Source organism: Nilaparvata lugens, chromosome 5 (genome assembly GCF_014356525.2).
Source record: "Nilaparvata lugens isolate BPH chromosome 5, ASM1435652v1, whole genome shotgun sequence".
Classification (NCBI taxonomy): Eukaryota; Metazoa; Arthropoda; class Insecta; order Hemiptera; family Delphacidae; genus Nilaparvata; species Nilaparvata lugens.
In genome coordinates this window covers 54266865-54291405 of record NC_052508.1, presented here as the reverse complement: position 1 = coordinate 54291405, position 24541 = coordinate 54266865, and the positions used below count along the sequence as shown (strand labels likewise).

Sequence of the window (24541 nt, the reverse complement as noted above, 5' to 3'; positions counted from 1 at the left end):
TACTTATCAGCTGTTGTCTGCTGCTGCAACTGTATTGCGCAAGCTCAGAGCAGAACAATACAAAATTTTGTAGAAACAGCTGATTGAAGATGGAAATTGGAAAATGGCTGCGGAAGAAAACGATAATACGTGGTAAGTCTATTTCCTTATTTTTTCTAAATATTCTTATTCATTCAACTTTGACTTTTTTCTAGAATTGTTCCATGGATTGACATTAATTTAATTTTAAATCTGTACTCTAAAACGATCTGTTTGGAGACAATTTATCGGTGTAAATATTAATGCTATCGGATAACCATAAAACTTCTTTTTTGCAAATTTTTATCAATACAATGAATATTTTTGAGACCTTTTTTCAACTCATAATTTATTATTATACTATGCAAAGAAGAGTCTCAAATTGCTCAGGAATAATTTTTTTTAATTGAAGGTACAATAATGATGTTAATAAAAACACCAGATTGTACTTCAGAACTATGATTCATAAATATGTGGCCAATAATTCAAACTGAATTATGAAACTGTAACCGAAAAACAAGAACAACAGTTACAAAAATGAACAATATTATCAAAATTAAACGTTTTTGATGAATGCTCACAATTTTTTGCTCAGCATTTTTAAATGTCTTGTATTGCTCGAAACACTATATTATGCAAGTTATTTATGAAATAAAATCTGGCTCGATTTTTTGGTTCTTATCAAGGTGTGCAGTGTTAAAAAATTTACGGTACGATTCAATAGAGGAAACTACTGAAGCTGGCATTTGTCTTGTAGCATTAGAATTAGATGAATCCACAAAAAAGTATTTTGTCTCAGAACTTTTTGTTTCAGCTAGTTCCAGTGTTTTAGCTTGTTCAAATGCTTCTTCCAAAGTTAATGATGAATTATTTTGTATTATTTTTTGACGAATTTCGTTACATTTCAACCCTCTTATAAAAACGTCTCTCGTGTATTCTTTTTTGTACTCTTCTGCCTTTAAATCTGTGAAATTACATTTATCACTTAATTGATCTAATAATTGATTTAGATTTTTATAATATTCGCTCACTGTTTCTCCGGCTTGTTGAACACGTATTGATAAGCAATATCTAGCATGTATACTATTATTTTTCTTGATAAAGAATGAATCTAGAGTTGAAATAGCTTGACTGTAACTGTTGCAGTCATTGATTAACTGGAAGATATTAGAGCTGACGTGATTTATAAGCAAAGGTAATTTATTCTGTTCCTTCAAATTATCAATACCATCAAGAAAATTCTCAAATGTCTTCTTCCAATGTTTCCATTCCATTTCTGCGTTTTCGTATTTTGTATCAGTACTAAATCTCTCAGGTTTTAGAAGACTTTCCATTTTTACAAGTAACTTTTTTATTTTTACCTCGTTTGATTAAAAAAGCTTAATACTGCAGTTGATTAATAAAAAGCTTTACTTGTTAATTTTTATCAAACATGTTATCAGCTGCCAATATCAGATGACAGAGTATTTATTATTTTATTCTCTCTCATTTTCAAATGAGAAAAAAAAATGAAGTTATGGCATCTGTACTTTATAGGTAAAACTACAATATTGGCAATATTATGTTGACTTACTGCATTTACACCAAAGTTGTCGACAAAATGTTGTTCACTAGTAGTATTCTACAAAAAAAATTGTCAATTTGTTTCCTGGAAAAGATGCTGTTATTTAATGCAAAGTGAAACGAAAATATTGTTGAAGACAAGGATTTTCACACGTTTACGACAAAATTATGTTGTGTTTTTTTTATAAAATGGCAACAATTTGTCGGAATTTGTTGAAAAATGTGCTGGCAATGACGTAAACGCGACTTAAAAGATATTCATTTATTTTTTGACATAACTACATCTTTGCAGATGTTTCAGATGCAAGCCGCGTTCATCATCAACGCGAGCCGCGAGTTGTCAACATATTGCGGAGATTTGTTGCCAATTTCTTGGAAATCACAACATTTACATGTAGTCATGCATTGTAGTCGGCAAGCTGTAGAAATGCTTGTTTTCAGCAAAATGTTTGCTTTCCACCTTGAGAAAGTTGTCAACAAAATTTTCCCCCTCCACAAGTCTACGCTCTCTGGGCAAACAATTGACATATATCTATAAATGAAAACAGCAACTTGTTTCTACAAAGAAAATAAAAACTTTTTTAAGTTTTTTTCTGTGAAAATACGAGTAATACAAATAAGAATTCTCAACAGATTTGTCTTTGATCCAGTAAGTTCTCCAATAAATTTATCTGTAACACCTTGAGAAACTAACTGTATAAATACATTGTAAAATAATTAATTCAAATATTCCATGAACACTGTATAAATAGAACTAAGGACTTCTGCTACTGCAAATATTGACCAAAGAACTACGTATAGCAGAAGAACATTTGAAGAATGAAACTGTCCAAATTTCTTTCTCCTTATTTCTATTAATTTATATAGCTTTCATTGAATATTTTAAATAATTATTATACAGTAATAATATTCAAGTAAGTTAACTCTAATGTATTATAAAATCTTCCATCTATGATACCTGACCGGAATGGTTAACATTATAATTGAATGAAGCTGTTGAGTGGTAAAGGGAGAGGTACAAACTTTAAAAACTTTCCTGTTAACCGGTAAAGCCGCTCCCCGGCAAGGGAGAGGTACCTGGTTGTAGAATTGATTAAGTTTTTGAAATTATTCACTGCAACTTAACTTTTTGGTGAAATTTGATACTTTCATTATCAATGAGTAAATTCCTATTGAAACGGTTTAATTTCATCTGTTGACAGGATCTCAGATATAAAGAGTGCTCTAGCAGATGACTGCGATGATGTTCCGACATTCGACATTTGCCAGGGCCAGAGCATTCCGGCATGCATTCGGCCGACTGTTTGGAAATCTTGTCTTGGCGTGCCGGTGTTGGCGAATCAGATGATGTTTGATGAGATATTCGACCTGCCAGAGCAGAGTGTTTTGCGTGACGATTGTCAACAGTTTGTTGGTCAGTTAATAGTCTATTTTTGTGATTCATTCATTTTAATACCATGTTAAAAGCCTATGAATCATGAAACGAGTTGATTCGTAATTGTAGTGTTTTAAATATAAGTACTGTAGCTATAAACTTTTGGTTCCAAAATGACTACCGTATATCTTCAATCTTCAGTTCGTAGAACCATTAGCCAGCCAGATGCGCTGGGTAGGTCATCACGTCAATATACTTAATACACAGTTCATACATCAGTTTTTGACAACACTGTGACGCCAAATATTAAAAACATATTGGCTTGGAATTTCTAAACACGGTGATGGCCACTAAATATCAACTAAAGACTACTGAAAAAATTCACTCAAGGTGTAGTATGGTCTGGCACACAGCCAGGACTTGAGTCTCCTCTTAAACTCACTGTCACTCAAATGATACACAGATGGAGGTTCAGCATGAATTCAGCATGAATGTTCAGCATGTTGAACATTTTAATAGCGATATTGGGATAACAGGTCTGAGCCTCACTTAGCCTACATCGTGGAACATTGACTTCGAGAGCGAGTAGTTTCGAAGTGGTTTCGAAGTGAGTAGGCACTCTGCAACCCCCTCAGATTCCCTGTCAGATTGGTATTTCTAATACCAACCAGGGAAGCAAAGATAAACTGGCTAAAAACTGTGAGAATCCCGAGTTTGACGAAGTGTGGCCTGCAGTGCTCCAAATGACCGCTGGATGATAATATCCGAACTGCTTTATCCTGTAGCAGAAGAACACTCTCACAGTATGAAGTTTGTCCCCACAGTAGTATACCATAGATAATGTAGCTATGGAACAGTGAATAGTAGGCCATAATCAAATGCTCTTCAATCAACAAGAACCTCAATCTTCTCAACAGGTAGACTACACGAGACAATCTTTTACATACAGCATCCACATGAGCACTTTGGATCGTTGTTAAATCCCAGAAGCCTCACTGATTCATTTAATGAATGATTGAAATGGTTTCTCATAGTGCACATGATATTCTGTGTCTTGCCGACGTTGAGCAACAACCCATTCTCTTAAAACCAGCGTTCTGTACCAGCAGAGGACAACCCCAACTCAAGTGTGGCATATACATAATATCGAGCATTCAAGCGGATAATTTTGTACTCTCCTTAAAAATTATCTTTATTCAAACAGTATGATGACATCGGATGCATGTATGTACAAGTGCACGTCAGATCATGCATGAGCCGAAAAACAAAATCTGGAAAGAGCCATTGAAACTCGTTGTGACTTGTCTGTAGCTGCTCACACTGAACGCAACCAGTAAGAGAATGCGTTCAGTGTGATTGTTCCTATTGCTCTCTCCATAGTTTGTTTATCATCTGCGCGCTTAGTCATGCTTAACCAAAGGTGCAATTTCACATATAAGCATCCAATGTGATCACACTCTTATTTTTACTAGCTTATTAAATCAACGGTTTGAATGTACAGGATGGTTACATTACTTGTCATTTGGAATTGATTGTGCTATCAAATACATTGAAGAATTATGTAAATACTGCTAACAGTGGCGTTTCTATCCATGGACTGGGTGGATAACTGATACCCCCCCCCCGCCAGTTTCAGGGGGAAATTTATTTTTTGGAACGTCACTACTATGAAAAGTGAGATAGATCTTGTGAATCACGACTCACAAGTTGAAGGATATTTTTATTAAATCAGTGCAATTAGAAGTGAACAACGTGGGGTAACTATGAGGGGTTTACAAATATGGAGGACTGAGGAAAATAACTAAAATGCGGATTAACTTACTTGATACGGTTGTAACGAAGCGGTTTTAACGACGACTCGGGGTCTCAGCCACCTCTGCCGGGAGATAGCACCCTTCTCCTCCTCCTCGGAGATAGACAGAGCCAGGAAGAGAGAGAGGGGGGAACTAAGAGCGATAAGACGCACTGTACTGATTCCGTTCTAAACAAGAAGGATTATTTTTCTATAAACAGACTATATTTTTCAAAACACGAGGTCAGTTACAATGCTTGGTCTAAGTCATTTGCTCCTAGTTCATCTTTAGATACTCTATATATGACAGTATTCAGACAGGATGAGTAACTTGTCCAATCTGCTTGCCCTCTCACTGGTTTCGCGTAAGCTTGGCCTAACTCTTTAGACCGAGTTAATAAAGAAGTGAAGAGGGCCTTAAACATTAGACTACCAGATACTTATATGGTATTGATCTGAACTGTTTGAAATTTGACTTTGAACTCGACGAATGATTAAAATTTGAGCGCTCATAAAAGTTCAATGAACGTCAAACAAAGGAACAAATTAGATGAATCTTATTGAAAATATCTCTATCTCCCTCTTTTCAACCATATACTTAGAATTAGATTTTGCCTGATGGTATTCAAGTTATTGACGTTTTTCAAAATATCGATAGATCTCGAAAATTTTACTGGACCGTTTTTCTTCAAATTTCATGTAGAAAAAAGGATAGGCGCACACCAGTTAGTCAAAACAAGACATGATCAGACACGTTTAGTCACAATACTTCTCATTGTTGCTTATGACGCAACTCAACCTAGTCATTGCAATTAGACATGTCTTCATAAGCAACTACGTAAAGTATTGTGACTGAACATGTACGTGTCTGATCATGTCTTGTCTTGTGTTGACTAACTGGTGTGCGCCTAGTCTAAGGGTGGGCACACACTAGTTATTCAAGACAAGACTAGTCACGATTAGTCACAATACTGCACATAGTTGCTTATGAAGCAACACACACACCGATTAGTCATTGCAATTGAAGTATTGTCACTAAACGTATCTTATCTTTTCTTGACTAGCTGGTGTGTGCCTAGCCTAAGGCTATGCTTCAGCCAACTTCTGCTCCCTTAGGCTAAACACACACCAGTTAGTCAAGACAAGACAAGACATGATCAGACACGTTCAGTCACAATACTTCACATAGTTGCTTATGAAGACATGTCTAATTAAGTTAATTAGACTAAGTTAATTATTTAGTTAATTGCAATGACTAATCAGTGTGTGTTGCGTCATAAGCAACTATGTGAAGTATTGTGTCTGAATCATGTCTTGTCGTGTCTTGACTAACTGGTGTGCGCCTAGCCTAAGGGAGCAGAAGTTGGCTGAAGAATTAACTTACACGATCTCTGGTAGCGAAATTTCTCCAAAAGAAGTTCATATCTTTTCCAAAGAAGCGTTAAAGCTCGTGCTTAATATGTCAAAAAAATTGAAACAAATTGATTCAAAGTTAGATATTTTCAAATTCAAAATCAGGCGCTCAACCTCTATCATCTCTAATCTACGTGGGACACTCTGTAAACAGTCGTCCTCGTCCATCGTTTCTAGTCGTCGAAATTAGTTCAAAACAAATAATAATCTGTGTTTTTCCATTTTTTGTCAGACAAATTAGGGAACGAAGATGAGGACAAGCTGCCGGTGCTATCTGATCTAGAGACGATACTGACCCACCACAGAAAGAGCCTCGGCCCAGGCGCCAAGTATGAACGCGGAAACGGCTGGATAGAACTTCTCATTCCTCTCCTAAACCTGCAGCTGCCAAGGAAAGATACCTACTGCCTGTTCCAGTCGATTAGCAATCGCTACATCCCTTGCAACGCAAATGCTTTCAATTTCTATCGGCTGCTGTTGCTCTATCACGATCCACAGCTCTGCTCCTTTCTCGACACAAAACGAATCACTCCCGATCTCTACACTGGATCATGGGTGAGTAATTCACAGCTACCTTTTAATGAAGGTAATGATTTCTAATTGTAATTATAAATAAACTAGCAGGTAACCCATGCTCCGCAAGGGTCTAATTAAAAACTTGATCTATTGAAATCTTGAAGAATTCAAAATGCACACCTATAACCATCCTCGTTAAATAAAAAATTCTGTATACAAAATTACAGATAATCAGTCCAGTAGTTCAGACGTGATGATGCGCCATTCGTGAATTTCCTATCCCGTACGTGTATAAGTCAATAATTGTTTCCTTCATAGATTTCCCGAAAATCCCGATATCTAATACAAAATAATTTCTCTTTTAGTGTTTTAATATTGATGTTTGTAATATTTTTCTCTTCCAGTATTCTAATATTGACGTTTGTATTATTTTTTCTTTTAGTATTCCAACCTTGATTTTTGTAATATTTAATATATAATAGAATCCTTTTTCCGAAGTAAAACACAGGCTTTTCTCATAATGAGAATCTAACTGTAGATTTTATGTTTTTCGCAGTTCCTATCGCTATTCGCCGGCGTATGTAAACTGAATGTAACCATAGCCATGTGGGACATGTACTTCCAGCAAGGAGACCCTTTCTTCGTCTTATTTCTATCACTGGTCATGGTTGTTAATGCCAGGTGAGTTGTATACATTTTTTCATTTTTCTGATTCTAAACCGTTTGCAATGACGCCTTAAAATCCAAGATGATTATTATTTCCAAGTGTTTTAAATCATAATTATGCAGCTTCAAACAACGAAAAGCTTCAATCAACTGCAGCTTTCGAATCCTGCAGATGCCAGTCATTCAGGCTATCCGTCTTTGGAGCTTCTGTTCTGGAACTACAATTTCACCCATTTTCAATGTAACCAAACGGGAAACCGCCCACGTGGAAATCGGTTCTATGCAAACCATGGAACCGATTGCGAAGTGGGAATTTTTTGCAAACCACTGTTACGTGTAATTAGTTTTGAACTTGAATTGGGTAATCTATGGGTAGAAAACCTGAATTTTAGCATCGTGGGTGGTTCTCAACTGGGCATCATTGCAAACTGTTCACAATATATTGTATTTTTAAAACATTTGCACCGTGGGTTGACGGATTATTCAAAAGATCTGGTGAAAAAGTATCTTAGAAAAATGAGTTCTATTCTAAAATGGATGTGAATAATCCGTATATTCAAATCAGTAGAGCTATAGCTATTGTCATCGTATGAATGAGCTTCGCTTAGTACATTAATTCGGTGATAAGAAAAGAATGAAATGTGAGAAAGTTTGTTTTCTTCCAAGATGACAAAATATTAGTTTACTAATACTAATATAAGTTTTCTCTTATTGAAATTCAATGAGCTTTCTAAGGTTTTGTTGGTATAGGGAAGAAACTCCTGGATCTCGTAAAGGACACGGTAGTTGGTTTGCCTAGTTAACATACTTTTGGGTTACACAATAAGCTTCGGTTGACGTGTGAGGTTCTTTGAACCTTTGGATCTTTGAATCCGTCCCTTCAAAACATAATCATAAACATAAGGTTTTGTAAACCTTCAATTTCGTGAGTCAAAAGATGACGAATACATTTCGTTGCATTTCGAATGCATTCTCATCAAAAATGCATTTCGTTGTTGAATGAATGGATATTGTTGCTACTAATTGCTTTGAAATTGATAGCTATTACGAATATTCTAGTGATGTATTGTAAGATTCACTTCAACCTTTCAGCATTGGATATTCATAAGAAACTATCACACTATGAAATACTTCATTCTATTTAGACTTTCTAGTGAGACTTTTAAGTTTTTATCAAAATCATTCAACTTTCAACATTGAAATTATACAAGAATTTGTTTTTTGAAAGGTGGATCTTTAGTATGAATATACATATTATACTATCGCGCACATAATAATGAATGCGTGTCCATTTTCATTAGTCCATGCGGGAAAACCTTTTCCGTTTATTATATTTGGATTTGTGAAGTGTTTTAATTAAACTGGATAATAAAGAATTGGATTGATTTCTAATGTCGTTTGATGTTTTCAGAGAACAAATCCTAAGCTTGAAGGAAGAGACGAAAAGCAAATTGATTGAGGTTTTGCTATCGTTGCCTGCTGGCCTTGAGCTGGAAGATGTGTCAGACTTCTGCTCTCTTGCCCAGTACTACACTGTCAAAACACCTTCTTCATTCAGAGAGGTAGGCTTATTCAATTCAATCATTTTTGTAGTTGTAGAGTGAAAACAAAGATAATCAGACAGATATTACACTATTCTTTAACAGTATTGTTCTTTCAGAGAATGTTTCGTTTATTCCCACCATTTCGTAGTGTAGATTGAAAAGAAAGGTTATCAGACAGACATGATACTATTCTTCAATAGTAATGTTATTTCTAAAACAGTTTAGTTTATTATTCCTTTCTTTATTGAATTATTTTCGTAGTTTTTGATTGAAAAGAAAGATAATCAGACAGACATCATACTATTCTTCAACAATAATGTCATTTCAAATACTGTTTAGTATTTATTCCTATATTTATCCAAAGATTCACTCTCTTTGCATGATTTTACGACTCTCGTGAATAGTTGTACCAAATATTTAAGCTAAATTCAAAATGTGACTCATATAACCTACATTTTTGGACTGTGTTGTATAATTTGGAATAGGAACATTTTTGGGCTTCAGCATTTGTTCCTTTTAGCAAGATTTATGATTATACTCAATGCAAATGAAGAAATTCAAGTGCATTCTACAGATGGAAATAAATTATTAAAAGTTGCATTTGTTCAAATGCTAATTAATGAGTAATTATTCAAATGTAACTTCCAATAATTTATTTCCATCTGTAGACTGGCTGGCCGCTATGGCTTCGTATAAAATAAGCGCTGTCATCCAGAGATTGTCAGTTTGGTGTAAGTGTAAGCATTCCTGACCGGCTTAGGAGGTACTGGGTTCGATTCCAGGAAAATAATGTTGTATAGTAGCGCTCATCGAATTTCCATCTAGCTGTTCACCCTGTTGTCAATATTTGCATTAGCAGAAGTCTTCAGGGTGATTTACAGCATTCATTTTCTACTAGTGCTATTATATTTTTAATACTGCTATTTAAATTATATGCTATTGTATTTATAAAATGTTATCTAATTTTGAGAAGCGCTAGGCTCTGTGTTTGTGCTGATGAGCTGTCGATAAGATAAGTCAAGATCAAAAGTAGCCCCTGCTACTCCCATTGTAAGGATGGCCACTTGAGAGCCGATTCCTCTAATTATCATGAGTTTAAAAATCGCTTCCCGGTGGTTCGGAGCCCACCTTGAGCTGTAGGTCCACTCATTTCTCATCATCGTCCGTTTCATTACCCACGCACAAGCCTGAAGCTCATGTGGGCGTCACCCTCAGCAAAATAGTTGAAATTCTTTACAATATATTGCAATTTTAACTTCATCAAATATCAAACCTTTTTTTTCAATTATTTCAAGTGTTAATGAAACATAACCTAATTTTTGAACTAGTGTATGAATTGAAATTCGGGGAAGGAACAGCTTTGGGCTGTGCCTGTTGGCTGGTTCTTCCCCAATAATTTTGATGTATTCTATTTTTTGTATCATTGAATAAATAAAATTTTGAATGTAGCCTAATGCAATTAAATTTAAGTTGATAAACTGCAACTATATTATGTGTGCTTTCACGCTTTACAGATACTGAAGGACTCGTTGTTCAGTAGAACTGCTGAAAAGTCGACAAGTATATCTCAGGCACTGTGTCTGCCTGTGTCGGTCGGTGAACTCATCGAAAACATCGCTCTCGAAGAATCGGAGGATGAAGGAGTTCGATTCTTTCTAGTCGATTGCCGGCCAGCTGATCAATACAATGCCGGACATCTGCCTACTGCTTTCCATCTCGATTGCAATCTTGTAAGTAAAAATTCGAAAAGATTTTATTGAGAGATTTAAACAATCTAAAGTACTCTGTACGAAATTCCCCCTATTGCTGGATTGAATTGCTAATTGAACTCAAGAATCGAAGGATGAAGGAGTTCGATTCTTTCTAGTCGATTGCCGGCCAGCTGATCAATACAATGCCGGACATCTGCCTACTGCTTTCCATCTCGATTGCAATCTTGTAAGTAAAAATTCGAAAAGATTTTATTGAGAGATTTAAACAATCTAAAGTACTCTGTACGAAATTCCCCCTATTGCTGGATTGAATTGCTAATTGAACTCAAGAATCGAAGGATGAAGGAGTTCGATTCTTTCTAGTCGATTGCCGGCCAGCTGATCAATATAATGCCGGACATCCGCCCACTGCTTTCCATCTCGATTGCAATCTTGTAAGTCCGAAATTCGAAAAGATTTTATTGAGAGATTTAATCAATCTACAGTTCTCTGTACAAATTTCTCCATATTGCGTGTGTCATGTTTGTGAATATTTCTATTTAAAGTCATATCCGGTAATTTTTCAAAGAGATTGTTAAGATTCAGAATATATAAATTCACTGAAACTTAATTACCAGTAGTTAATTGTAAGTTGGTTAATTATAGTTGGTTTTAATTGAAAAATATTCTATACTTTATGAATTGGAAAATGCAATGATTTAGAATGAATTTGTTTAAACCTTGAACGAGACAAACGTCGAAAACTCATTGCTATCAAATCAAGTTTCTATTTATCATCATCATCATCATCATCATCATCATCATCCCTTTCACCACCCTTGCACAAGCCGTTGGCTCTTGTATGCATCATCCCAGTATAAAAATGATAGCGTATTTCAAGGATAGTATAAATAAAAATTAGAAATCTAAGTACCCTTTTAAAATTGTTCAAACACGACATGTTCCGGCTAGACTGTATAATCCCATTATCCAGTCTTGATTTGCATATCTTGCAAGTCTTGCTTGATAATGGCATTATATAGCAGAAACATGTCGTGATTGAACAATTTTAAGTCTTGACTTGCATAACTTGCAAGTCTTGACTTGATAATGGCATTTTATAGCCGAAACATGTCGTGATTGAACAATTTTAAGTCTTCACTGGCATTTCTTGCAAGTCTTGACTTGATAATGGCATTTTATAGCCGAAACATGTCGTGATTGAACAATTTTAAGTCTTCACTGGCATTTCTTGCAAGTCTTGACTTGATAATGGCATTATATAGCCGAAACATGTCGTGATTGAACAATTTTAAGTCTTGACTTGCATAACTTGCAAGTCTTGACTTGATAATGGCATTTTATAGCCGAAACATGTCGTGATTAAAAAATTTTAAGTCTTCACTGGCATATCTTGCAAGTCTTGACTTGATAATGGCATTATATAGCCGGAACATGTCGTGATTGAACAATTTTAAGTCTTGACTTGCATAACTTGCAAGTCTTGACTTGATAATGGCATTTTATAGCCGAAACATGTCGTGATTGAACAATTTTAAGTCTTCACTGGCATTTCTTGCAAGTCTTGACTTGATAATGGCATTATATAGCCGGAACATGTCGTGATTGAACAATTTTAAGTCTTGACTTGCATAACTTGCAAGTCTTGACTTGATAATGGCATTTTATAGCCGAAACATGTCGTGATTGAACAATTTTAAGTCTTCACTGGCATTTCTTGCAAGTCTTGACTTGATAATGGCATTATATAGCCGAAACATGTCGTGATTGAACAATTTTAAGTCTTGACTTGCATAACTTGCAAGTCTTGACTTGATAATGGCATTTTATAGCCGAAACATGTCGTGATTAAAAAATTTTAAGTCTTCACTGGCATATCTTGCAAGTCTTGACTTGATAATGGCATTATATAGCCGAACATGTCGTGATTGAACAATTTTAAGTCTTGACTTGCATAACTTGCAAGTCTTGACTTGATAATGGCATTTTATAGCCGAAACATGTCGTGATTGAACAATTTTAAGTCTTCACTGGCATATCTTGCAAGTCTTGACTTGATAATGGCATTATATAGCCGAAACATGTCGTGATTGAACAATTTTAAGTCTTGACTTTCATAACTTGCAAGTCTTGACTAGATAGGCATTTTATAGCCGAAACATGTCGTGATTGAACAATTTTAAAAGGGTACTTAGATTTCTATTTTTAATTTATATTTGAGACTAGCACTAAAGAAAAAAAGACAATTCAAGGATAGTATGTAGGATAGTATATATATACACTTTTTTATGTATTTAAACACGACATGCAGTCAAATAATTATAATTATCAGATAAATAATTATTTGACTGCATGTCGTTTAAATACATAAAAAAGTGTGTTAATAAGAAACCATCACCTATAGTATATATCCTTTATATACTCCTTCTTATCCTCCTCCTTCTCCTATATATTTATTTTTTCCTCCTCCTTATCCTTTTTATCTCCTCCTCTTTCTCTTCATGGTCCTCCTCTTACTCTTCCTCTTCTTCTCCCACTTCCTCTTCCTGTTCCTCTCCATTATCCTCTTTCTCATACTTTTTCTCTTTTACTTTCTCTTCCCTTTCCTCTTCCTTATCCTTTTCCTCTTTTTCTTGTGTACATTTTTCGAAATATATCTCAATAACCATTGCAGTGGCCAATGTATCATTTCAGCGGAAGCTAACCATTGAAGATAAGAACTTGAATGTGGTATCTTTCGAGCGAAAAGTGATATAAAACAATTATATTCTGTTCATATCAGCATGATATTCTATTAGATATGAAAAGATATATTTTCAAAGTTCAATAATAAATGTTCATAATTGAGATTGAATTGTCTCTTTTCTGTTTAGGGCTACTTGTAATATAAATAGAAATAAAAATCTCAGTGCCCTTTTCTGAATTATTTTATTTATTTATTTATTCATGTACAAATACAATAAATTCAGGTAAAAATAACAGGCATTCGCCCAGAACTGCTTTATGCCTTAATTTGGTATACACAGTCTAGAGGTTATGTAAAAATGTTAACTTACTTCACGCATTATTTGAGTCCAAAAAAATTATCTACTACAATTTTGATTGTTCCTGAACAACATTTTATCACAAGATGTTTCAACATGTTGCCATTTTCAAGTGATATGAAGTAAATCATATAAAGTAAGTGATTTACTTCATATCACTTGAAAATGGCATGAATGTTAAAACATGTTGTGATAAAATAATTCAAAAAAGGGTACTGAGATTTGTATTTCTATCTATATTTGGGATTGATTAATTTGGTAATTCATTATATTTGGAGAGGTGCTTTGTGTTGTTAGATGGTGCAAGAGCCGGTGGCGTTCGCGACCGCAGTGCAGGGCCTGTTGTCGGCACAGCGGCAGGCGCTGGCGGCGGGGAGTGCGGCGGGCGGCGAACACCTCTGCTTTGTCGGCTGCGGCCGGCTCGACGATGACCAGTACACGCACATGGTGGTCGCCTCCTTCCTGCACCGCAACACCCACCATGTCAGTCTGCTCGACGGCGGCTATCAAGGTACGATTCTACGTCGTCAGATTTGGTCGACGTCAAATGTCTTCGAAAGCGTATCAAATACAGAGCCGTGTAGTGATATTCATTTAGTAACTTTTATCAAGCTACTAGTGAGCTCCTAGGTCTCAAGAACTCGTTCAAAATTTCGTTGATATGCTGTCAGCTGCTTTATTGAAAGCCAAGAGAAGTAGTTCAATTTGCATTGAATTACACCTTTAGCTACATACAGACTTGTGTGCAACAAACACACGCCTAAAGGTGGGTTTTGGTTTGTGCGTAAACTTCCGACGTCAGCTATGACATTGTTTTGGTATTGTTTTCGAATGACATTCATATTTTCCAAATTTCAAATGTGCTAAGAACAGCTGATCAAATAACTTTTTATTTGTGTTCATTAGGCCTATCTGAAAATATCACATACTGCCATTTTTAAAAGTAAAAACCCAACTTCCCCCTTGAAAATATATTTAAACAGAACCTTTCAGGTTATTTAGACAAATTGAAATCTAGCCGATCTGAGGTACTACTCCCCCTGTCGTGGTCGACGATGGCATTTATGTACATACCAAAACCCACCTTTAAGGTGAACGCATACAGCAGCAGACAGATGGAGAAAAATCAAACGTCTGCATGCAGACGTGAATAGTCATATGCAAACATTGTGTGTTCCTTGTCCGTTGCAGCATTTGAACACCTGGGGATGGATTTTTTCTCCGTCTTTCAGCATAAGTTCGTCTGTTGCTGAAAGTGTTTGCATTTACGCTTTTCATCAGCTGACGCTATTGTATAATAATGTACAGGTACCTTAATCCACGCTTGGGACCTTCTCAAACTGCATAGTCATGAAAAAAGGTTTACTACTCAAGAAATACTTATTTAATTAGTCAATTCAAGTGAAAGTGTTTAAATTAAAGTGTGTTGCTGTTGCAGCTATTCACCGATACCTGGGCGAGAGTGTGGATGGTTCTCTCTCCGATCACAATCCTGATTGCTGTCTGGTCTGTTTAACTGACAATCAAAATGGCGGTGCTGATCAGACACTCACCCACAATGACAGTACATCAGGATCTTCATCTGATCTATTCAGTAAAATTGGGTGAGGTCCTTTCCAAATTTTACTTAACTTACTTTGAAAAAAAAAACAGTTGCCGATTAAAGTTTTTATTGATCTGCTTTCCACTTTCAAGGAAAGAAACCCCTTTCAAATTTCAAAAATGTTTGCGATGATTTGTTTTTCGCATTTTAGTTTAATATTGAATTCTAATTAAGTGTCTCATCCTCCCTCTTTTAACTTCACCATTAGTGTCTTCAGTTTTGGACAGAAAATTAGACTTGAATTCTTCAAATATGACGTATTTTTGGAAATTTTAGTGTTCAAAAAATTTAGGAGAAGAGCTGTCTTTTGCTGAGCCAGCTGCTCTCTCCCAGTCTTAGCTATATGATATGTTATTGTATTAATAAATGAAAGTACAGTGAACGATGATTTGGCGTGTAAATCGAAAAATTTAGTGAGTCTGATCTCACTAAGTAACTAATCTTAAATCTGTACAAATCAATTTGAAAACAAAGTTAATTTTAGAAGAATTTGAAGTTGCTTTGAAGTGTTTTCCTCCACCTACTGTCCAAAGTACTTACTTTGACAGTAAAGCATCACTCTTTTGTCCTCGGGACTATAAAACTGAAAAAGTCACTAGGGAGAAAAAGTAACTCCATTTGAATGACATGGGAAGCATCTCTATTGAAATCTCACATCTCTAGCATCGCCCAGCTTACAGCTTAGCATCTTTTTACTGAAAGCTTACATTTGAAATAAGTTGGAAGGACGGAGCTCAGACAATAGAGTATCTAGAGCTGTCATTAAACGATTGTAACACGGCCATGTTACTATGTTGCATACTTGATATCAGTATAAATAATATTTTATGCTAATCAAAATACCAGCCTACGAATATTTCTCAAAGTTTATCAAATCGTTAATATTTCTCTTGAATTGCAGTCGGCCATTAGCTTGTTTCAAGCTTAGAACTTTTGCCAACACAGCGCTGACAACGTTCAGCGTTCAATCTTCAGTGCTGTTCAGCTTGCTAGTCAACATTTTAAGTTATGTCACGTGAGTTTGAACATTTTACAGGTATTTTTCAATTTGAAAAAAAAATAATGTAGGTGGAGGAAAAATCACACTTATTCCAATCTGAAAAGCAATATTAAGAATGGAGCGCAATTATTACAAAAAGTCAGTAAACAATAGTTATTTGTACATCACGTGTAAAAATGCTTTTTCTCCCTGGGGGAATGTTCCCTCTCAGGGAGAAAAAGCTGTATTTTTCACTCTAGATATACAAATAACCATAATTATTGTTTTTCGTATTTTTTGTAACTATGCTCCATTTTTAATATTTTCAGCTTGGAGTTAAGTGTAAATCATTCCAACTAAAGCTTAGAACTTAAATGAAAAAGTTATGATTCCATAACACATTTTGGTTGTTGGAAATGAATGCGTCGTGTAAGATTTACTACTTGGGTGCAGGTGACTATGGCTTTGTTGTTTGTTATTTTGAATAGTAGCGCTCATCGAATTTCCATCTAGCTGTTTACCCTGTTGTCAATATTTGCGGTGGCAGAGGTCTTCCGGGTGAATTGCAGCATTTGGTTTGGATTTTCGTTTAATAATAATTAATTCATTAGCATTTGAATAATTGCAATATCTCAGTAATTTCCATCTGTAAACCTTATAATAAATTGTTTGCTTTATTCAGCGCCGCTGTCAAAATGAAATCAGCAGAAGTGAAAGGGAAATTGCTGGAATACATAGTGAATCCTAGCGCCAGTGGCGGCACTGAAAGGCATGTTAGCAGTTCAGACAAAGTTGGCAAAAGGTATAGAAACATGGCGCCTGTTTTCTGTGTCGATGACGATCAAGATCCAACCGGTAAGCTCGTTTTAGAGAAAAGCTAAACCTTCAATAGAATATGTTTCATTGTAAACTCTTCTGAGGTCATCAGAAGCATTACCTTCGTCTCACTATACAATAAATTTCATACATACATTATACAAAAATTGAAAAAACTATTCTAAAAACAATAAAATATATCAAATATCAAGATCCACTTATTGAAATTTCTAATTAGGAATTGATCTAATCTAATTAGGAATTGATGAATTATAAATAACTCGCTTAGTCCCATGATATACGAGCGCTAATGCCGCGGCGTTGGCTACGCTGTACCTAGCTATACACAGCGTTGTTAGCGCGCACTATGGAAGTACCATAGTCGCGTTAACGCCGCGGCATTAGCGCTCTTATAAGATGGGCCTTACTTATTTTTACTTATATACAATACACACCTTGGTTCAAAACATGATTTTTATTCGAAAGACATCATTATTTTATATTCAGATGGGCTCATCTCTCCTACTCTAACTCTAAATTGTTCTATCAAATTATGAGAAACCTTCTCCTATTGTGAATATTATAATATTTTTTCTCAAAAATTTAACTTGTAGTAGTAGTATAGGGCCTATTGATTAATGTTGGTATACTCAGAGTTGAAACAGTATCTTTGAGGAAGATACCATCTTACAGCTTCAAAGATATACTTTAACGCAGACAATGATTAAATTTAAATATCAGTACAAAATGAATAGTACTTGCTATTTCCTCCATTTTAAACTGCCATCATTAAGTTATTTACCAGGAATGTTGATAGTTTGAATTAGATAGGTTAGCTAATAGATTAGTTAACCTAATAGATTGTAGGTGTGATTGAATTCTAAATAATTATTGTGAAAGATTCTTCAATCATCTCATGTCAGTTTCTCCAAGAAGAGTTTACTAAACTTGAGATTAATAACGTCATGACTGTTTCTCCAAGAAGGGTTTACTAAACTTGAGATTAATTACGTCATGACTGTTTCTCTAAGAAGGGTTTACTAAACTTGAGATTAATTACGTGAACAATTGAACAATTAAACGTGAATTAAATGAACAATTTTATAAATAGCAAATTTGTATTTGCCTTGTATCTGATCTTTATCTTATCTTTCATGATTATCTTCTCACCTGAACTTTTGTATTGCAACTTTTATCGTCAATTTTCAGATTTTGGTGGAGACGAATATGATGAGGAAGAACTGGAGATTTCCATATCTAGTCGATTGAAACAACCCGATGTGGTGGCTTCATTCAAGTGCCAGGAAGTCACTGTAAACAATTCAGTACATGATTGGTGAGAGAAATATATATTTATATTTTTTCTAATACTTATATTAATTCTTCTATATATAATTCTTATATTTTTTTATAAGCTAATCTAGGCCTCACAATAATTTCTTGGCAATCGTTAAGATAACGTCGATTTTGGTTACATTTTTGAAAATCTTGAAACGCCAACCAAGTCTTTGAAAGAACTTCAGTTAATTAAAAAGTTATCTTTCTTGAAAAAACTGACAAAGAACATTATAGTGTTCTGTGTTTTGGTGGGCGCGTATCAGCACTGTGTGCTGTCTCTATAAAGGTGCGTACAGATATACGCGCCGCGAACATGAGCAATTCACTTTTAATCAGCTGACTATATCTGTATTTTTACAGAAACGGAAAGATACAGATATAAAAAGCTTGGCATCAGCTGATTAAAAGTGAATTGCTCATGTTCGCGGCGCGTATATCTGTACGCACCTTTATATCCTAATTTCGGCACTAGTAAAAAAGCAATGTAAGACTGGCCACTAATTTGTAAGGAGTGACCGTAGTCGAGTGGATTAGATGATGGTTTTGTAATCCACAGGCCCAGGTTCGAATCCCAGTCCGGGCGAGATATTTTTCTCGGGCCACTCCCGTCTTTCGGATCACAATTGAGGATCATGCTAATTTCTCTGCCATTTACATAGGAGGATGAATAACCGATTACCCAAATCCAGAAGGTCATCATGGATTGGAAGTTTCCTGTTACCATTAATCTTTTTTGTATTCATGAACAAGATCAGAATATCTACACAGCCCCGGTGGAGCAATATTGCTGAGAACTCAGAGCCAATATATGGGGATGGCTTAATTGGCCCAGTGATTAAACACATAGTGTGTTTAGCTGCCTATGTAGTATGTACTTGTAGTTTAATAACTGTAGTGTTCAATAGCAGCTGTTTAGTTACTTTCCACTTTGTGATTTTCATTCAAAATATAACAATTCTTTTTCGCACGTAATTTGAGAAAAGATTGTACTCAATTGATTGAAATAAAACAGTATAATAACTCAGCTCCAACTCAGGTCTATGTATTGAACTTTTATTATGAATATGAATTTTACTTTATTTTTCCATTTATTTATACATGGATAGGGAAAACCAACTGTATCTGCTACCAGGACAGCCGAAACATTCAGGAGATACCAAATTCTGTTCTGCAAAACTGTTTTTTTTCCAAATTCACATGATAATTTAAAATTTTGGAAGATATTAATTCACTCTGTTCCCCTATGCCCATTTCTACTTATCTCGTTTTCTCTAAAATTGTATACATTTTATAAAAAAATAATGTTGTTTTGATTTTTTCCCTCTATTTTTACTTATTGTTTGTAATGATTGGGATGTGACCTATATCTCCATAATTTTATTTAGTTTAGTTGTCTATAATAAGCTCTATATTCTTTTCCTTTTAATATGTTTAGTTGTTCATAAACATAGGGAGTTTGTTCGAACTCACTGCCGGCGCACAAGTTGTTCTTTGTCATATTATAATTATAGTTGTTATTCAAATTCAAAATGTTTTTATTGCCGTGAACAAATACATGTTATTGACGAAGTCATTAGGTACAGGGTGAGTCATATTGAACTTTCCGGTTTTGGAAGGGCGTTACACAGAGAAGGGAAGGAGCAGAAGGGTGGGGATGGTGTCATTAGACGCACCATGACATGCAGTTTTAGTGTGAGCAATGGCTTAGTCGGGACAACATCGTGCGTTCGTAGTTGAAGAGTTTATTAAAAATGGCGGCTCCGTGATCACAACACAGCGTGCGTTCCGTTTATTTTTTGCTATTGGTCGACGTGATCCCATTCCCACTGGACCAACAATCAGAAATTGAGTATCAAATTTTAGAGCAACATCATCAGCATTAAAAACAAGACCACAAGGCCGAATTAGGACGTCAACGTCAGCGGAAAACGTGGATAGAGTGCGGGCTTCAATTCAACAATCCCCTCGGCGTTCTGTTCGGAAACATGCCGCTCTACTAGGATTATCTTTCAGTAGTGTCCGCAGAGTACTGCATAGAGACCTTAAATTTCACCTATACAAGATTCAGGTAGTGCAAGAATTAACAGATAGAGAATTAGACACACGAACAAATTTATGCCGTGACATTCAGCAGATCCCCCGCACTGCTGTTTTGATCTTCAGTGATGAGGCACATTTTCACTTCGCCGGAACTGTTAACAAACAGAATTTTCGATACTGGGCTGAGAAAAATTCACGAAACCATACGAACGACCACTCCACAGCCCTCGAGTGACAGTGTTGTGATGACGGAGCCGCCATTTTTAATAAACTCTTCAACTACGAACGCACGATGTTGTCCTGACCAAGCCATTGCTCACACTAAAACTGCATGTCATGGTGCGTCTAATGACACCATCCCCACCCTTCTGCTCCTTCCCTTCTTTATTCAACGCCCTTCCAACACCGGAAAGTTCAATATGACTCACTCTGTACATTATACATACATATATTATTGTTAATATAGTTGTAGTGCCATATTGTAATTAATATTATTTATTGTAATTTATAATTACTTTATTTTACTGGCATTTATTACTGATGGCAAATAAATGAATTTGAATTTTGTGTGTGTTTGTAGTCATCTAGTGGTGAGCGCCACCCACATTTACGTGCTTCGCGAGGTGCCACGATCAAAGGACAAGGCGCGTCTTGTCGTCAGAAGGCCACTGTCCGCCATTGCCAAAATAACCTGCAAGAAAAAGCAGCCTGAATTGATCACATTCCAGTATGGAGAGCCGCATGGAAAAGAAATGAAAATCAATGATCAAGATAGGTAAGCTCCTCAACTTAAATTATCACTACTACTCCACTATTATTGAATAAGCGAAGCGAATTCATAGTTTTTTACTTCATTTTGTATGTTCAATGAAAACTGGAGAAGGAGAAGGCTTGAGCAATTGTCTTTAAATTTTGGCACAATTTTTTAGACCATTTTACAGACAAGTTTGTTCTCCAACGAAATTGGCTCACTCTTTCATTTCCTCATTTTCCTTGGCTCCTCCTCCTTTTTGAGAATGTAACAGGGTAAAATTGAAAGTTCAAGCACTTGGCAAAAGGCTGCTGGCAGACGCAAGCCCTTGCTTCACCAGCTGGCTGGTGAGTCTGGGTATAGGTCAGGTCAAGCCTGATAACTAGTTTGCCTGAATAACTGGACTCGGCCACTTCAGGGAACATCTCCACACGATTGAGAAATGAAAGTCAGATGTGTAGGCTTTGTAAGCAGTCTGAAGAGACTGCCAAGCATATCATACTGGATTGCGAATGACTTGGGGCTAGAAGAAGGGCTCTGTTGGGCTGCAAGCAACCAGGTGTGGAATAGGATGTTAGTATAGGGAAAAAACTCCTGGACCTTGTAAAGGACACAGGAATTGGTTTGCCCAACTAACATACTTGGGACACTTGATAAGCTTCGGTTGACGTGTGAGGCTCTTTGGATCTTTAAATCCGTCCCTTCAAAACATCAACATTGAAAGTGTATTAGATTTCTTGTTGTAAATTATCTTAACAATCACTTTTTTGTGATGTTAATAAAATTTCAAAATTCTCTTTGCATATATAAAGCAAAAATTGCAATTTTTCCTGAATGTAAATACCGTACATTTTTCTCCACATACGTTTCACTAGCAATGCAGCAATCTAAGGTTGGACTTATTCTGCAATCACTCGAAAGTAATAGTGAAAATATAATCTATTTTTTGGAAATTTACTACTTATAAAATTCGGGAATAGAACCGTTTTGGGCTATGGCTGTTGCTCTAGCCCAGTCATATCTATATTATGATTTGTAATTGTATTAATGAATGAATGAAAGTAGTGCATTCAATTGCCAACTGTGGTAGACGTGATTTATTTATTTAAGCTGTGTTTACACCAGAGTTAATAACACGAGTTATTAACAAAGAAGTTTATAACTCGCGTTTTTAACAGAAAATTCCTTGTTATTAAAGAAAATGTTATTAACATAATGTTAATGACTTTTGTTATTAACTCCGGTGTAAACCCAGCTTAAATAAATAGATAGATCATTGTTTTACAAAGTTGGCAGTTGAATGCACTGCTCTCATTCAATCATCAATACAATTACAAATCATAATAATTGATATGACTGGGCGAGAGCAACAGCCCTAGCCCAAGACGGTTTAGTCAATTACAATTATTACACTTATAATGAGAAGGGGTATAACAGGCTTATGCCAAAAACGAATTATTTGTTATACAATCTTGTCTCTTATTATATTATCATCTATTGACGTTCATAGTTCCTGATATTGACGTTGATAGTTCCTTCTGTCAATAATATTGATTGTTGTTTTTCAGGTTCAATATTCCAGAGTCGACCGAAGCCACTAAATTGATTTCCAAACTAATAGTCGATTGTATAGCAGTTAAAGAAGCCGAAATGAACTCAACTCCTTAACAAAGACTGAATAATGCTATATCTAACAACTTTGAATTGAAGTATTACCAATTTGTACATTGTGTACAGTGAAACTCTTTACGTTCTAACCATGTGAATAATGTACAAAAGGTAAATGTAAATATCGAATATTGATGTATGTTGAAAACTATTAGAATAAATATATGTATTATTAATGTAGTAAGCAACATTTTTAAGTGATAGAATGAATTAGGGAACAATTTTATTCCAAGCTTGATGATGAATGTTAATTAGGTGTTAGATATTTATTTATTTATTGACACTGTGTTTTCATGTTGAGCTCACCTTCAATTCTATATTTTCAAATTTTAATCTTTCTTATTTGCTGTTCTGTCTTTTCGAATTCATTAACTATATACCCCCGAACAATAATTTACATTAAGAATCAGACCTGTGTAGTTTTACCTATAGTTTTTATAATATAAATTATATTATCATCTATCTCGTGTTTATAAAACACTTATATTTATTGTCATGACATTTCTTGTTAGTTTTAAGCATATGCATGCTATTCTTTATCGATTCACCATACTTCATTTTATTCTTTATCACTGTAAGTACTTAAAATAGATCGAAAATAGTCAACTCGTTGTGTATTTCTTACCATGCCTTGAGATGTTTGAAATGTTTGTATTTTTGCATAGTGAATGAGGAAATGTACTGTAATGTGATGGAATTAATGTTACAAACCAAAATAAAAATATAGCTATTGCTCTTCCAAATGACATGTTTTATTAAAATAATTAATCATCTTTGAATACATCATCCAGCAGCAAGCGGCGAAGGTAGCTTTGAAGCTGGAAAATTTAATACATGTATTTAATAGGGTCGAAACACACCGCTCCACTATTCGCCATCATAAGATGTAATAACTCTCTCAAGCTAGAAGCTGCCTTCGCCGCTCCACTATGGGCAGATGCACCGAAAAATTGGATAAGCCCATATTCTATGTTTTTTTTTGTAATTACAAGGCATATAAATAAGCCTACGAAATAGTACAATGCAATGGATATCATCGAGAACTTTTTGCAGATGATCTGCAAGAAAGCATTGACACTACTCAGATTTGATACTACTCACATTGACACTAGGGTGAGTTATTCACTGAAACAAAATCTTTTCTCCACTCTTGAGAGCAGAAATATCACCCATCTTTTAATGCTTATAACTCAAGAATAGGAGTGAATTTGGCCAATGTGATGACATATTATTGTTCCTCTCGTCTAGTACAAAATATTCCTGAGAGTTTGAGCGATTTTAATTGTTGACCATTTTTGTAAAAATCCATGATTTTCATTAAATATGACCGTTTGAAAATTTTATGTGCATAGCTCACCCTGTATAGTAGCTGGGGGTGCCAAATTTGGCTCTGACATTTCTCAGGTAGAGTTTCTTTTATGGTGCAAATTTCAGCCAAATCTGAGATACTTTTTTCTTACTGTTCCAAAACAGTCCATGGTTTTTCACATATTTTTGTGAAAAATAAAAATCGTTCAACATTTCAGGCTCCGACATTTCTCAGGTCAAGATCTATCTATGGTCCAAATATCAGCTAAATCTGAGATACTTTTTTCAAAACGCACGATGGTTATAGTCCATGTTTTTCTCATATTATTGTGAAAAATAAAAATCACTAAAACTTCGTGAGCTCATGTTCTTTGATGCGACAAACACGAATCTGG

At 35.3% G+C, this 24541-nt stretch overlaps 1 protein-coding gene across 3 annotated transcripts; it reads left to right on the top strand.

Annotated features, from left to right (window-relative positions):
- Positions 1-5: 5 nt before the first annotated feature.
- On the top strand, positions 6-23581 carry LOC111046609 (TBC1 domain family member 23). 3 transcript variants are annotated; one of them, XM_039428762.1, is made up of 14 exons: positions 6-132; positions 2784-2995; positions 6394-6716; positions 7234-7358; positions 8755-8905; positions 10402-10521; positions 10730-10825; positions 13941-14154; positions 15082-15247; positions 16148-16261; positions 16908-17080; positions 18251-18377; positions 21000-21194; positions 22739-23581. In XM_039428762.1, the coding sequence occupies exons 1-14, from the start codon at positions 104-106 to the stop codon at positions 22836-22838; spliced, it is 2145 nt and encodes a 714-aa protein (XP_039284696.1). In that variant the 5' UTR covers positions 6-103; the 3' UTR covers positions 22839-23581. The 3 variants fall into 3 exon arrangements, with proteins under 3 accessions (XP_039284696.1, XP_039284695.1, XP_022187885.2); XM_039428761.1 differs by lacking the exon at positions 10730-10825 and having other exon boundaries at positions 10402-10617; XM_022332193.2 differs by lacking the exons at positions 10730-10825; positions 16148-16261 and having other exon boundaries at positions 10402-10617.
- The last annotated feature ends 960 nt before the right edge of the window (positions 23582-24541 follow it).

Excerpts from the sequence above, each read along its gene's own strand:
- LOC111046609 (XM_039428762.1), top strand. The coding sequence starts at position 104 with ATGGCTGCGGAAGAAAACGATAATACGTG. Across the intron at positions 133-2,783 it reads GAAGAAAACGATAATACGTG|GATCTCAGATATAAAGAGTG; the intron begins GTAAGTCTATTT and ends ATCTGTTGACAG. Across the intron at positions 8,906-10,401 it reads CACCTTCTTCATTCAGAGAG|ATACTGAAGGACTCGTTGTT; the intron begins GTAGGCTTATTC and ends CACGCTTTACAG.